The following is a 14546-nucleotide window of genomic DNA, read 5'->3' as shown; positions in this document are numbered from 1 at the left end:
GGTGGGATTTCTATAAAGTAGTTTTAATCTTGTCAATCGTATAATTACTCATTATTCTTATCTCAATAAAATATACGTCTTTTGAGTGAAAAGAAAACTAGCTATCAATGCAAGGTGGGCATAAGTACATCGTTGCTGCTGTTAACTGAAGCATTGAATGCTGAATTTGTAAGATTAACTAAAGGAACTAACATAATTTTTGAGGTAAGAATTACTGGTACAGAGAAAAGTTCAGCTACAAGAAGAGCCGGTATTTGTGGTTTCACGCAATGAGGTTTTTAATCAATTAACGACTTCTTTATTGACTAGTTAGTAAAAATCATACTTAGACTGTTCAATACTTAGCTTATGGTTAGGATATTTAGACCTTGTCTATTGCTCGGCCCTATGTGGTCATCCATAAATAAACCAATCTATCCTACATTCTTTGAAATTTGTATGAGGTTTTCTTCTTTTTTATTACATTTTAGTTACATCTGGGAACTGCTTTTGACGGAAACATACGATCTGGTAGTCCACCGACTTCAAAACGCTTGGCATGAAAGAGCATCTTCATAAATTTTCATTCATGACACTCAAGTGAGTAGTATAAGTTAAACAGTAATAAAATCTATGAATTGATGGGGTATTCATGAGGCTCCTGGGTGAATTGTTATTCAGCTATAATACCATATCCATCAAGAAAGTACTACCTTCACATAGGGACCAGTATCTGTGTGCGTAAGCCTGAAAGCTAATACAAGCGTTAAAAGTTGAAGTAATAATTCTTCTAATAAAAATTTCTTTATTTAAAGCTGGCACCTGTTACTAGAGCATTGCTTTTTCACATGAACTCGATTAAAAAAGAATTATCAAATATTATAAGTAATGATCGCTTAAGAGAAATACTTTCTTCTTTGGAATACAATATAGGCTTTCCTGAAGCTGAAAATACTGCTTTATTACACACAATTGCAGTCAACATTATACCTACCTTTTGGGAAACTAAAGAGGGAAATCCTTCTATTCATGATTATCTGGTTAATTGCTTTGCAACCTTTCCAGGACTCAAGGTGCTTTGTGCTCGACTAGATGAATTCCTATATGATAGTCAACCAAACGCGGGTTTTATTGGTACATTGTATCTGGATGTTTTGGAAGCTTCATTCAGAAAATTGAATTTAAAGAAAAATCGAAACATTTTCATGACCTCGGAGCTACCTGAACCAAAAAAGCGCTCAGCATGGTCGAGCTTTACATTCTTCCTTGGAAATTTTGGAATCGTCAACTCGTCTGCAGCTTTTATCTCGAAATATAGTATTTCGAAAACATACAGCGTTTCATCTATGGCTAACTATTCTTTGATCCTGACTAAAAAGATAGCTAACCTATTAGAAAGTCAAAATAGCACGATCATCAGCGACTTTTCTGACTTGTACCATTATTTGTTACGTCCTGGTCAACAAGAAGCAGCGATATGTTCTTTAGTTCCTTGTTTACATAAATATTCACCTTCGTTTCAAAAATTATTTCGTTCATTGAACACTCTAGATCGCAATACCTTTTTAACATACTTGTTTTTGGAATTGGACAAAGAATATTCTTCATCCACTTATCAAGATCCTCAAATATCAGAGTTTATCCCAGGAGCTTTAGCCACATTGCTTCGACTTAATTTTCTGCCGAGTGATTTTTTACAATGGTTGGAGTTCAACTGGGAGATACCTCTAAGTCTTTGTTTAAAGCGTTCTGTAGCCCTAAGTTGCTCTGCTTCTTACCACAAAGAAGATCGTGTGAAGATGAAGCAGACTGTTCACGCGCTATTCTCTATTTGGTCAGCTTCACAATTCTTAAAAAGGTTTACAATAGTGTCTCAGGAGAATTTAACAATTTATCTAATTTTGCTATTTTCAAAACTCGAAAAAGAATTCCTTCATGAGTGCTCAAAGTCGTTCTTGTTCACTAACGGAATATCTAATAGACTTGAAAGCTTAGACGAAAGCATACGTTTGCAAGGCATGGTTTTAGCTGAAATAATTGCTAAATACTCTCTTGTATCAGAAAATAAATCGCTCAAATTTGACGTCCCTTTAATGGCTACATCAAAAGCAACCTACTTGAAAAGCTTAATAGGTTTAGTCGATCAATTTCAGTCACTGGATCTTCTATCTCAACCTACTGGCTCTGCGAGAAATGATAAGAAGCATGTTACAAATCATGAAACTGTTCAAGAGTCATCCTCCATTAGTGAAACACTGGAAGATAATAACGATCATGTCGATCAAACGTTAGATAATGATGATTTTCAACCGTATGATATTAATGATTCTGAGAGCGAAGATTCGGTCGACGATCCTACCCTTTCAAAAACGAAGGTAGATACACCAAAGTACATACAAAGTTTGTGTCGGTTATTACTAGATACTGAAAGTTATGATAAACAAAAGGTAGCCCTTGAGGCTGCCCCTGAGTTGATACAAAGGAAGTCGATGTTTGGAACAGAAGTTAAAGATCATGCTAAGTGGTTACTAGAAATTTTGGTTGGGCTTCAAGATCGATTTGATTTACCAAACTTTGATCGATTACAGCTTTCTTCGTTGTGCAATCTCCTTTCCGCCTGTCCGGAGATTTGCGGTCCGGAAATATGTACTATATTATTTATTGGTGATTTTTCTTTACGGCAAAAGACTTTGATATTATCAAGTATAGCTATGGCTGCGGTTTCTTTAGCTAATGATGAAACTAAATTCGAATTTCCCACAAAAAAATTACCTGACGCACTTCATAATCAATTTTTCTCTATTACACTTGATAGGTTGAGTTTTGATTTTGAAAAGAAACTTACGATGCCGATTATGGAAGAATACGAAGGTGAAATTAGGGGACCTAAGCCATTACAGACTAGAATTATTTCCAGACAAACGGAAATTGAGTCACGCAGGCGCTCTCCTAAGGCTAATAAACTGTCTAAAATAGTCGATAACTCCTTATTTTTGTTACTGACTAATGGCTTTATGATGGCAGTCAAGCGTTCCTCGTTTACTGATCCTTTGTTTTTGGTATACTATTTGAAAACTATGGGAATATTATTTTCACAAAGCTGTAACTCAAAGCTTGAAGGATTAAACCGAATGATAGATGAGTATATTACTGTCTTAACCGAAGTTTGTCGTCTCAAAGCCGAAAGCCCTGAAGTCAACGAATCACTTTTGTTTAATTTTTTGGCTATTTTGGAATTAACTCCTGGCTCTTTGTTAGCTTCACAGCACGGAAAGTCGCTATTGGGCTTCGAAGCGTATACACAATATTTGTTTAATTCCGCTGACAGTGGGGAGAAAGTAAAGTCAGTTGCCGCAATGGTGTTACTTGAATTTGAAAAAAGAATGAAAGATTACAGAAGTCTCGCACTAGAAAAGATACTTGACGATTCGTCTAATTTATCGTTAGGAAGATTTGGTTTAGCCGGAATTTAACTTATGTTCTCGTTAAGGATGTTTGAAAAAAAGGTTGATAACGCGTTATTGGACTCATGATTTTTTCCGACATTTAAATTTTCAGATATACTGCTTAATGAGATTCGGTCTTGGTTGGGATGATTTTGATTGCCAGGAAGTTGCTTTACAGCCCCTTCATGACCTTCGAAGCCATCCAATTTGTTCCGAAGTTCCTTTAGAAATTGCTGGTGTGATTTGCAAGGAAAGTCTAATTCATTATCCGGTATCTGTTGACTGTCTCCCTGATTATGGAAAATGCTTTCATAACAGGTTATTAAGTCATTCGTCTCAAAAACTTGATGAAGATTTTTTGTAGCCAAATCAACCACAATAGTGCAAAACTTAAGATTAACGTTTTGTATTTTTTGCATTGTGTCCCAACAAGGTGGAATTAAAAGTCTATCATTGTCAATCGTATTTGATGTTATAGTATGATGGTTTTCTTGTAATGAAATTGGATTATCATTTAGAAGATATAGATTTAGAAGGCTTTTGAAATTGTCCCATGAACACGGATTTGTCGAAAGGTACATTAAAGAGGACATGGGAATCAGGAGCAATAGGCTTCGAATAAATTGTTGTATGAAGTCTTTCATATCATCATTCATAGAAAAGGTTTTATTTTCATCGTCAATCTAGGAGATCAGTAACAAGTTATAAGATTCGTATGTACCTGGGGTAAGATGATCGTAAAATTGAAAAAAGGACTAAATTCATCGGAACCGACTGTGGAAAAAAAGTTATGATATTCATTCATAATGGTTTTCTCTGTTTTATTAATGTCTGAAGACTAGTAATTGCACATACGCTTGTCCCGTGTTACGAAAAATTCCTCGTGAAATTCGTTAGTAGAGTTTTGACAAACTCGCAAAACTTCCAAGAGATCTTTTGCAAAACCTTTTGGATTTTCAGAAAACACATAATTTACGTATATCACCCATAAAGCATCCAGTCCATGCAAACGTAACGACTGATGCACAAAGAACCGTAATAGTTGATCTGTTATACAGGAAGACTGCCATACGTGAATGATTTGGCTTCTTTCTGCTTGTGTAAGTAGGTAGTGTATTTGTTTACTGTATATACCTCCTATATCTGAATACAAAGTAAAGCACTCATAAGATATTTCATTGCAATCGACAATAGGAGACGAAGTGAACAGGGGCGATTGCTTCTCTCCTGATACTGAATGAACGTTGCATTTGGCTAAAAGATCTGAAAAACCAGAACACGTTCCTGTTTCCTTTAGTAATGATTCTTATTGAAGAATGATACGAAACAAACCTACCTATGAGTAGAATACTGGATTCTTTTTTAGTTCTACTTTGCGATGTATGATTGAATATTTTTTCTAAAAATGGATCCATTCTTCAGATTGAGAAAGAATGCATTCTGGGAGAGAAGCAGATGTCCGGGGAACAAAATACAATCACGAGAGAAGCCAAGAGAAATGCAGAATAAATTCTCGTAATCATATTTGTTTTGGCATTTAGTGTTCATAAGCATAGTCTTAGCGGAGCGTTTCTTTTTAGAAGCATGAATCAATGCTCACGATCGGTTTTCCGAACGAGCAACAATTTATGACAACCTACTAATATTCACTAGACATATTCATTCCTTTATTTATTTATTTTTTTTCATTTAGTGACTTTTTCGCATAACCTTTCTTCATGTCTTTCTTTTGGCTTGACAGGTTTGATGACCGGCGTCCACGGTTTTTCTAATTTCATTAAAAAATTTTATTTTTTAATGATATTAAATATTTAATTTGGATTACTGACTGCTTCAATATGGGCAAGCAAGAATCCAACCTTTCTTCTTTTAATCCTTAGAAGTTAACCTGAGCGTTACGCTGTTAGAAGCAGCATTCTCTTTTAATAGTTATTTAAATCATAAAAACAAAGTAGACTTCCGTTTCTTTTATCGTCGAGTTCATTGTAAATATCCTGCTTCCCTGTAATCAGAGGTATCCAAGGGCTTGATTTTTTGGTAAATTATAAGGAACAACTAAACAAGGAATTATGACAGAAAAAGGAACATAATCTTTTCTATTTTAGACAACTTCTCTGTTGTTTTATTTGGGGTACTGGCATTCATATCTTAGAACGAAGCAAGCGATGCTGATGCTATTTTATTGAAATCCTTTCTGTTTGATAATACCTATTTTATTACGTGTAGTTTCTGTAAATCTTAAGAACGTTCAAATACTAGTGGATCTAAAATACCATTACCAAACTCATCTGGCAAGCTCAATTCATTCCTTCTGGATCCACTTCCCACGTCAACCTTTAATAAACAAGTTCCCAGTACTTGGTTTGTTCTTTTTTATATGTAATAGAAAACGCACATTGGGATATATGCAATACGTATGGAATGGATAAACTAGTTTTCTCCTATTGTCCTTCGAGCAAAGTGAATGCTAAATTTCTAATTAAGCTATGCTTTTTCGAATGGAAGGATGCCTTAGACACGCATATGTGTACCTTTCAGCTGTTTTCAAATAGTGAACCACTTTCCTTAGTTCAACGGTTTTTTGTTTCCAAAACTCCAAATAAAAGTGTGCTTCCAACCGAGCTGCCAAGGTTTGCTAGAAATGATTGGGTTAATTTTGAAATTAGTGTAGCAGAGCTTCCTGCGAATTCATACTTTTTAATATCTATGTGGAAACCTTCTTTGCATGATGAAATTAAATATGAGTTTGTAGGGACCACCCGATACGCTTTATTCGATGAAAATAAGCTCTTAAGGCAGGGGCTTCAAAAAATACCAATATATACTCTGAACGACAAGAGTACGAAAGATAATGCGCTAACTTCTACAGAAAGCGGAAAGGTTCATGAAATTGAACGTTTGGATCAATTATTATTTAAACTTCAGCTAGGTGATATACCCTCAACTGCATGGTTAGACGAGCTTTCCTTGACAACATTAAAGGCTTATCGGTCTTCTTATATTCCTCTTGTTCGCACCCCATACCTATACGTAGAGTTCTTACAGTTTTCATTTCCTGTTTTGTATCAAAACCTTAACTATGAAAACATGTATACATCTGTCTTTTCCTCTTCATTTGATTTGGAATCGAATTTTGACAGTCCCGCTGAACTGAAACATCGCAGACTCGTTCGTTCACAGCGTAATGGTCCATTGGATAGGGACTTAAAACCAAATTCCAAAATCCGTAAAGAATTGGAGAATATCATGTCTTATCCTCCCAGTGATGACCTATCGTTGGAAGAAAAGGATCTTATATGGAAATTCCGATACTACTTAACTAGGAACAAAAAGGCTATGACAAAGTTTCTAAAGAGCGTTATGTGGTCTGATAATACAGAAGTTAATCAAGCTCTTAGTCTTCTGGATAGTTGGACTCAAATTGACATTGACGATGCTTTGGAATTACTGAGTCCCTCATTCAAAAATCCAACTGTGCGTGCATACGCTGTTTCCAGGTTGGAGACAGCTTCTAATGAGGAGCTTTCCCTTTATCTGCTTCAACTTGTGCAAGCTTTGCGATACGATATTTCAGCCGGTGCTAAGGAGAATCCCAAGCCAAGTCCTTTAGCTAGTTTTTTAGTCAGTCGTGCTGTTTCTTCGCCTAGTATCGGGAACGACTTGTACTGGTATCTCGTAGTCGAAATTCAAGACGAGCCCTCTAACAAGCTGTTTTCTTCGGTGATGTTTCTTCTTCAACAAGAACTTTCCAAATCAAGTGAAGGAAGGGCAATACGTGAGACTCTTGCAACACAGGCCAAATTTATTGAAAAGTTACTTCGGTTGAGTAAATCAGTCCAAGCATACCGAGGAACAAGAATAAAAAAGATCGAATACTTGAAATCTGTTCTAGTTGATCCCAAACATCACTTTATCAATTTCACGCCACTTCCACTACCTTTGGATCCCACTGTTAATATTATTGGGATTATTCCTGAAGCTTGCACCGTCTTTAAATCAACCATGCAACCTCTCCGCTTAATTTTTAGATGCGAAAATGACACTTCATACCCGATTATATTTAAGAATGGAGACGATTTGCGACAGGATCAGCTGGTAATTCAGATATTGACATTAATGGATCAATTGTTAAAAAAAGAAAAGTTAGACCTCCATCTGAAGCCATATAGGATTTTGGCTACGGGACCAACTCATGGAGCTGTGCAGTTTGTGCCATCAAAAACTTTGGCTAGTATACTTGCTGAATACAGAGGTAGTGTCTTAGCCTATTTACGGGAACACAATCCAGATAATGATAATAACACTAATACGTACGGTATTCATCCAAAGGCAATGGATAACTATATACGAAGTTGTGCAGGATATTGTGTAATTACTTATTTGTTGGGAGTTGGTGATCGTCATTTGGATAACTTGTTAATTACCGAAGATGGTCATTTCTTCCACGCAGACTTTGGATATATTTTGGGAAGAGACCCGAAACTTTTTTCGCCAGCTATGAAGCTCTCAAAAGAAATGGTCGAAGGTATGGGAGGCTACAATTCTCCTTTTTATCAACAATTCAAGTCGTATTGTTACACTACATTTACTGCGCTTCGAAAATCTTCCAACCTCATACTGAATCTTTTCTCGCTGATGGTAGATGCCAATATACCAGATATCAAGTTCGATAAGGACAAAGTAGTTTATAAAGTGAAGGAACGTTTTTGTTTACAAATGTCCGAGTCAGACGCAATCATGTATTTTGAACAGTTAATCACAGATTCCGTCAGTGCTTTATTTCCACAAATTATTGACCGTATGCATAACCTTGCTCAATACATGCGCTCTTAAACAAGAGCATGCCAAGCATTTCTATATAAACACGATTCCTGCTTATGTTTTTTCTTTTAATGCTATGTTTATGACCAGTACTAATTAAATAGTATATTTCAGTGTTATTCCTTCTTATTTTTAGCAAGAAATGTACTTTTTTTTTCTTACTTATTTTATATTTTATTCTTAACATATTCAGAACTGTTGTAACAAAAGATATATAACTAACTATTCTAAGTCAATGAAACACTATGATTACAGTGCAGTACAACATATGGAGTACAGGGATTGAGACAAGATCAGAGAAAGCAAACATTTATATATTTGATAATGCTGTGATCGAAAAAAAAAATTGATTGTAGCGCTAAAGCTGAGCTTCTTATAAGGGAAGGATTGCCTGCCATAGCTTGAGAAGTTCGACTTCTGGTCTAATCGAGCCAAGATTTTGTCAGATGAAAATTCTTTAAAGAACAAAGCAATTGTCTATTGATAGATACTTAGTTCTCTGCATTGACAGACTTTGTTTTACTGACCTTTATGCTCATAATAACATTATGGTTATGACATAATTCCAGCTGTATATAAGGATATCGAGGATATTGTTTGTATCGTTTATATGAGTCTCAAGAAACTTGACAGTTCAATTGTGTTCATATCCATTTGTCTTAAGAGAGGTCAATGTAAGTTGGGATGGTGAAAGTAAATAGCATATCATTAAACCAGGATGCATCATGTTTATCTGTTTCGCTCGACAATGGATACAAAATCTTTCAGTTGAATCCTCTAAAGCTCAGAGCTCAAAGAAGTACGGGGAATTCATTTTTCTACCATATACCTGGAATTTATTTCTGACAAGGTATAGAATTCAAGAATGAAGGATTTTCGATAGTGCAAATGCTTTATAAAAGCAATATTTTACTGTTGGTTGGAGGTGGGAACAATCCGAAATATCCACCAAACAAGGTAAGGTTTTCATTTTATGCTTTGTTTATAGTAAACTAATTTACCTGCTTCCTGTTAGCTTATTGTTTGGGATGATGTGAAGGAAAAACCTGTTCGCGAGCTTGAGTTACATTTTGAAATTAAGGGACTATCGTTCAATGGTGAACAGTATGTGCAGGATAAACTCCTCTTGACATGATAAACATATTAATGAACCTCAGTTTGGTTATCGCTACTACTTCAAAACTCTTTTTGTATCATTTTACCCATGCGATGAAATTAGTCAGGACTATAGACACTCAGAACCCCAAAGGTTTGTTCATCAGTTTTGAAAGATTTGCATATTAACCAATTCACTTAGGTTTATGTGCTATGGTGACCACAAAGGAAAAAACCGCGGTGGTTTTTCCGTCAAAAAAAATTGGACAGTTTCAGATTCTATTTTTGCTAAAAGACCTTATCAATACGAGTATTATTTCAGCACATGACAGCGAAATTTCCTGCTTAGGTATATCTCAATCGGGATCCAAAATTGCCTCTTCCTCTTCTTCCGGTACCCTTATAAGAGTATGGAATGCAGAAACAGGAGAAAAAGTATCCGAGTTTCGAAGGGGCTATCAATATGCGTCAATTAATCAATTGTCATTTTCTCCTGATGAATTACTTTTGGCTTGTGCCAGCACAAAAGAGACGCTACATGTATTCTCGTTGCATGGGAGTCCTAATACCAAGAGGAGCATAAAGCCTCCAAACCCCGATCCACAGGATGTACATGAATTACTGTCGCCCAGAAATGAATCTCGCCGACAGACCCATTGGAAAAGGAAAATGTTAAAGCTGATTGACAGTGGAAAACGTGCCCATTGGAGAATCCCATTGTATCAGTCGAGTCCCGTTCTTCTTCATTGGCTTGATGAGATGACTTTGATCATCTGCTATAGCGACGCTGCATATCAAAGACTACGTCTAACTATTCATGAAATAACGCAACCTGATGAACAGATTATGTCTCATGCTAATTATTGTTACGATTATGTCTTGGAAGCCGATGGTTCACTTTAACTTCTGCACGGTTTACCATATTTTTCTCATAATTTAAAACTGTTTTTGATTATTAGAGGATAAAAACAAAAGAAAAATGAAATGAAATAACTTAAACATTCTTCAATTGCCTCTCCTTATGGTAATGAGCACTTTATTGAACAATATCACTTTCTTTTGCATACAAAATTTGAAGAAATGTAAATTCTAATATTTAAATTCACTTAACTCTTTTGTACATATACGTTAAAGCGTACATAATATTCTAAAGGATTTAAACAAAACCATACTGCCGCAGGAAAAACTTCGACCTGTGCAAAGTCGCGTCTTATACCCAATTTTCCTTAATTTTCAAAATAAATAATGTCAAGTGCACCAGAGGTTGTGCAAAGACTAATAAAAATGATCATGCGGGCTTTCTACGAGACTCGGCATATCATTTTTATGGATGCAGTTTTGAGACACTCTGCGTATGTTTCATTTCACTTTTAGACAATCCTAACAACTTTAATAGTCTAACTGATGAGCAAACAGCTATATTGATGGGAATTCCCATCAAAGAATGCCGTTTCCTCGCGGGTAAACTTAGGGAAGATCGTTTATTGGCAATGTAAGGCAATCGTTTTTAGGCTTCTAACTGAGAATAGTCAGAGTAGGGCAGAAGTGAAAGAAGGACAACAAAGACAAATTCAGACTACATACTTTTATATTGATTATTGCTTCACGATCGATAGCATCAAGTGGCGTATGCATCAATTGGTGAAAACCGTGGAAGACAGGATGCGTAGTGTAAGTTGTGCCATTGGCCTTACTTTTTTTCATTGTTACTTTATGTTAAAATGAATTCTATGCCTTGTAACTACAAGGACAATGGTTTATTCCTTCGGGAACTGAAGTTCTCCTTTTGCTTTTAGTATATTAACCAGGATAGGATTTTGATTCAAAGGGTTATGTCTGTCCGTTTTGTCAGAAAAAGTATTCCAGCTTAGACGTGTTATCCTTGGTGACACCGGAAGGTACTTTCTTATGTAGTGATTGTGCTACAGAATTAAAGGATGATGAAGAAAGCGCAGAAATGATGTCTAGTCAAAAGCGTTTGGGACGTTTAATGGGTCAAGTCAGTAAAATTATCGAGGCTTTAAAACAAGTAGATGAGACAGTTGTGCCTCAAAACAACTTCCAAACTGCGCTTGAGAGAGCTGTTCCTATATCAATAGAGAATCAAACGAGTGCTTCTCAGAGCATTCCTAAATCCAGCGCTGATCTACGTAATGCTACTTCTTCTCCTTCGATTACTGTTGATTTCTCAACGGAGGCAGAGTCTGCAGAGGATGTTCGCGCCAAGAATATGGACAAACAAGCTGCTGCTTTACAAAATACTGTTCCTGAATGGCATGCAATGTCTACAATATCTGGTGGAATTACCAGAGTAGGTGCTAAAAACGTTAATTACAGCAACAATTCTTCAGAAGTAGTGGAAGAAAAGGATGACAAAAAGAAGGATTTCAGTACTGAAAAGTCTGCATTGGACGCTTACTATGCAAGTCTTCGTGCTAAGAAACAGAGCTCGGACACACAACAAGAACCAAGTGTTAATATTGTTGATGATGAAGATGAAGATGAGGAATTTGAGGATGTTCCAAACCTGCCATCTACTTCACCAACTAATCAAGTAAAAAGAAAACAAGATGATCTAAATGCTACCAACTCTGATGACTCTAAAAAAACAAAAACGGAAGATACCTCGGCTAATAATTATTCCTTACATACAGAAAATTTTGAACCGCTTAATTCAAATGATGATACAAAAGCAAAACATGTCATTATAAATGATATCAACGAAGAAAACGAGGATGATGATGAGGACGACGCAGACTTCGAAGATGTTTAGTCATTACTCATAAATCCCCAAAATATTCATAAATTCTCCAGTCTAAATATAAAAACCCACCTTTAATTGTTTCTGGCTATAGCACTCATTAGTGTCCGAATTCTAGTAACGATAACCGCAGCTTCCAGTGATGATAGAACCTCGAAATCGTATCTAGATGTGTTAGTATAGTTAGAACGTAATTGTTAAGTCTTACCTTTTTGTTTCTCTGTTTCTAGATATAATCAATTTAAAATTACAAGGCGATTTTTTCGATTGTTTGCAGATAATTATTGACCCAACATGAATGCTAGTTGTCTTGGGCGTTTCAAAAATGTTTCGAGATTCCGAAGGCATTATGTGTATATATTCGCCGTCAATAGCGAGTAATCGTTCGTGTCGTCCCATAAATGAGACAGGCTGACGTTTCCAAACAATAAATTCTTGATAAGTGTTACTAGACATAATGTCCGCAGCATTATATGCTGGTGGAAAGTATTCTTTTTTTGTAGAATTATAGGTAGACTCTTCTGGAGAGGGAGTACTTACCGGAAGACCAGGTCCCTTTTTATCCCTCATTTTCTTTTTCACCAACTCCAGAGTCGGAAAACCATCAATTGATTGAAAGGTTTTATCTAAAGGAAGAGTAACATTTGAATCGGCAATTCGCAGTGTGTACTTAAAACGTTCCAGTTGTTTCATCCAGCAAACTTGATTCAAGACCATAGCAAATCGTGTATTTTTTGAAACCTCAACCTTACAGAAGCGGGAACTTTCCCCGTAAGGATATAATCGGATTTGCACAGCATGCATGGAGTTAAATATGTCCTTATCACTTTCCCCAACTTTATGAGAGTTGTTTGAAGTAGAACTTAAATTACGTACGTGCAGATGTTCATCATCAGAAACAGGAGCCAACGTTTTCTTAGCCGAAACGAACGGAAATGCGCTTTGATTCTCTTTTATTTGAGCATTCGTAGCTTTTACCAAGGCAAATGCATCAAAGGAAAACTTTGCTAGGGGCCCAGTGCGATCCAAAGCAGGGAAATCATCATCCAGTTCTCCGTCATCTTCTACAATACGCAAGTTCCAATAATTTGGATTCTGCGCTTCGTCTTCTATTAATGGCATGATACTTTGACTTATATACTCAAAAAGAATATAGCCTATCGCCTCAAATACTAAGATACTTTGTCGCAACTCAACGTGCATTGGCTGGGAAGCATTTTCGCTGAAAGGACAGTATATTTTTAATCTTAATGGATTTGGTTCAGCACGCCCAGAAAACCCTGCAAAATTATCTGCTAAAGGATTTTGTTGAGTTGAAGAATTTGCGTTTTCAAAAAGCTTCCGCAAAGCAGATTCAGGCTGCTTTACAATACTCGGAACTTTTCTTAATGCATCATTATCGACCTGCTCTCGTGATTTTTCAAAAGATCCGAATTCAGTTTCCTCCTCCTCATTTTTAATTGGATTTTGGTAAGTATATATACCTATCTCTCCATCACTAATTTGTAAAGATTCATCTGAAGATGAATTCAGGACCCGCTCATATTCGGATGACAGGCTGCTGAACCGAGAAACTGCTTGATTATTATCCAATTTCGGTTTACAGTTCTTTTCGTGCGATAGCTGGCTTTCCATACCTTTTCTGGTATTTTTCTGTGCTTGGTTTAGATTATCTTCACTCTCTGAACGTGTATTCCTTCGCATTGGAACCTTGGTAAAGGAAAATAAACAAGGATTTTCGTGGCCAACCATATCCGAAAACCCTGAGAAATCTGAAACCGCATAATCTGAGTCTTCAAAATTCGAATTAATGTCGGGACCGTCTTTCAAGTTCCGACTCGCGTTTTCCCTGTTTCCTGAAGTTTTTTCCAAGGAAGCTGTAAACTCACTGGCAAGAATCGGAGGACTCTCTAACGGTAAGTCTCTGAATGAATAGCTTTTGCCTAGTAAATTCTGATACTTTCTCAATTGCGGGACTTTCGGTATATCCGCTGCAACTACTTTTTCATCCACCGGACTATGGGATGTTCGATAATATTGCATCCGTAGAAGGAAAATTAGAAGCCTAATAATAAACAATGTCAACATCTTTGGACCGTTATGAATATGGATAAGTCTGTACTACTTACTCCTTCTCTTGAGTTAATTCCATGTTCACGACGCTTTAGAGTTACAATTGTAATTGAAATTTAATTTTTCGAGGTTAAACATGCTTTAATTAGCAGGCCCTAAAACTAGAAAGTAGTGGGCTTTGGCTAAGATTTTGACTTAAGCATAGGTCCGTAATGCTTGCACCTGAGAAATAATACCGTCCCGAGATGTACTTTGTTAGCATTATATTTATTATTTCGAAGTGCTATACTACGATATGTAGAATTAAAATAATGCTATTAAATACTGTATTTCAAAAAGTAAACAAAGTAATGAATATGGTATTTTGTTAA

At 36.2% G+C, this 14546-nt stretch overlaps 6 protein-coding genes across 6 annotated transcripts; 4 read left to right on the top strand and 2 right to left on the bottom strand.

Moving 5' to 3' along the window:
- Positions 1 to 827: 827 nt before the first annotated feature.
- SOCG_00944 (Tel2/Rad-5/Clk-2 family protein Tel2) lies at positions 828 to 3452 on the top strand (the record flags this gene model as incomplete). The annotated part of the gene is made up of 1 exon (XM_013163364.1): positions 828 to 3452. The coding sequence occupies one exon, from the start codon at positions 828 to 830 to the stop codon at positions 3450 to 3452; it is 2625 nt and encodes an 874-aa protein (XP_013018818.1).
- Positions 3449 to 4840, bottom strand: SOCG_00943 (uncharacterized protein; the record flags this gene model as incomplete). The annotated part of the gene is made up of 4 exons (XM_013163363.1): positions 3449 to 4108; positions 4147 to 4263; positions 4339 to 4709; positions 4762 to 4840. The coding sequence occupies 4 exons, from the start codon at positions 4838 to 4840 to the stop codon at positions 3449 to 3451; spliced, it is 1227 nt and encodes a 408-aa protein (XP_013018817.1).
- Positions 4841 to 5846: 1006 nt separating this feature from the next.
- Positions 5847 to 8258, top strand: SOCG_00942 (phosphatidylinositol 3-kinase Pik3; the record flags this gene model as incomplete). The annotated part of the gene is made up of 1 exon (XM_013163362.1): positions 5847 to 8258. The coding sequence occupies one exon, from the start codon at positions 5847 to 5849 to the stop codon at positions 8256 to 8258; it is 2412 nt and encodes an 803-aa protein (XP_013018816.1).
- A 538-nt stretch (positions 8259 to 8796) lies between these two features.
- On the top strand, positions 8797 to 10442 carry SOCG_00941 (WD repeat protein). Its single transcript, XM_013163361.1, has 5 exons — positions 8797 to 9045; positions 9103 to 9203; positions 9262 to 9350; positions 9404 to 9495; positions 9544 to 10442. Exons 1-5 carry the CDS (start codon positions 8931 to 8933, stop codon positions 10242 to 10244), a joined length of 1098 nt encoding a protein of 365 aa, XP_013018815.1. The 5' UTR covers positions 8797 to 8930; the 3' UTR covers positions 10245 to 10442.
- Positions 10394 to 12394, top strand: SOCG_00940 (transcription factor TFIIE alpha subunit). Its single transcript, XM_013163360.1, has 4 exons — positions 10394 to 10693; positions 10738 to 10833; positions 10871 to 11012; positions 11155 to 12394. Exons 1-4 carry the CDS (start codon positions 10587 to 10589, stop codon positions 12112 to 12114), a joined length of 1305 nt encoding a protein of 434 aa, XP_013018814.1. The 5' UTR covers positions 10394 to 10586; the 3' UTR covers positions 12115 to 12394.
- On the bottom strand, positions 11986 to 14430 carry SOCG_00939 (stress activated MAP kinase interacting protein Sin1). The gene is made up of 3 exons (XM_013163359.1): positions 14232 to 14430; positions 12311 to 14167; positions 11986 to 12267 (listed from the first exon to the last, which is right to left on the bottom strand). Exons 1-3 carry the CDS (start codon positions 14252 to 14254, stop codon positions 12177 to 12179), a joined length of 1971 nt encoding a protein of 656 aa, XP_013018813.1. The 5' UTR covers positions 14255 to 14430; the 3' UTR covers positions 11986 to 12176.
- Between the last annotated feature and the right edge of the window lie 116 nt (positions 14431 to 14546).

Source organism: Schizosaccharomyces octosporus (genome assembly GCF_000150505.1).
Source record: "Schizosaccharomyces octosporus yFS286 unplaced genomic scaffold supercont6.2, whole genome shotgun sequence".
Classification (NCBI taxonomy): domain Eukaryota; kingdom Fungi; phylum Ascomycota; class Schizosaccharomycetes; order Schizosaccharomycetales; family Schizosaccharomycetaceae; genus Schizosaccharomyces; species Schizosaccharomyces octosporus.
The sequence above is the reverse complement of the archived record's forward strand: the minus strand, read 5'-3'. Positions and strand labels throughout refer to the sequence as shown.

Coding starts and splice junctions, on each gene's coding strand:
- SOCG_00941 (XM_013163361.1), top strand. CDS start 8,931: ATGGTGAAAGTAAATAGCATATCATTAAACCAGGATGCATCATGTTTA. Junction 9,204..9,261: donor CGAAATATCCACCAAACAAG/GTAAGGTTTTCA, acceptor GCTTCCTGTTAG/CTTATTGTTTGGGATGATGT. Junction 9,496..9,543: donor AGACACTCAGAACCCCAAAG/GTTTGTTCATCA, acceptor CAATTCACTTAG/GTTTATGTGCTATGGTGACC.
- SOCG_00940 (XM_013163360.1), top strand. CDS start 10,587: ATGTCAAGTGCACCAGAGGTTGTGCAAAGACTAATAAAAATGATCATG. Junction 10,694..10,737: donor GCAGTTTTGAGACACTCTGC/GTATGTTTCATT, acceptor CAACTTTAATAG/TCTAACTGATGAGCAAACAG. Junction 10,834..10,870: donor GAAGATCGTTTATTGGCAAT/GTAAGGCAATCG, acceptor AACTGAGAATAG/TCAGAGTAGGGCAGAAGTGA.
- SOCG_00939 (XM_013163359.1), bottom strand. CDS start 14,254: ATGGAATTAACTCAAGAGAAGGA. Junction 14,168..14,231: donor GAATTAACTCAAGAGAAGGA/GTAAGTAGTACA, acceptor GTTTATTATTAG/GCTTCTAATTTTCCTTCTAC. Junction 12,268..12,310: donor AGAAACAGAGAAACAAAAAG/GTAAGACTTAAC, acceptor TAACACATCTAG/ATACGATTTCGAGGTTCTAT.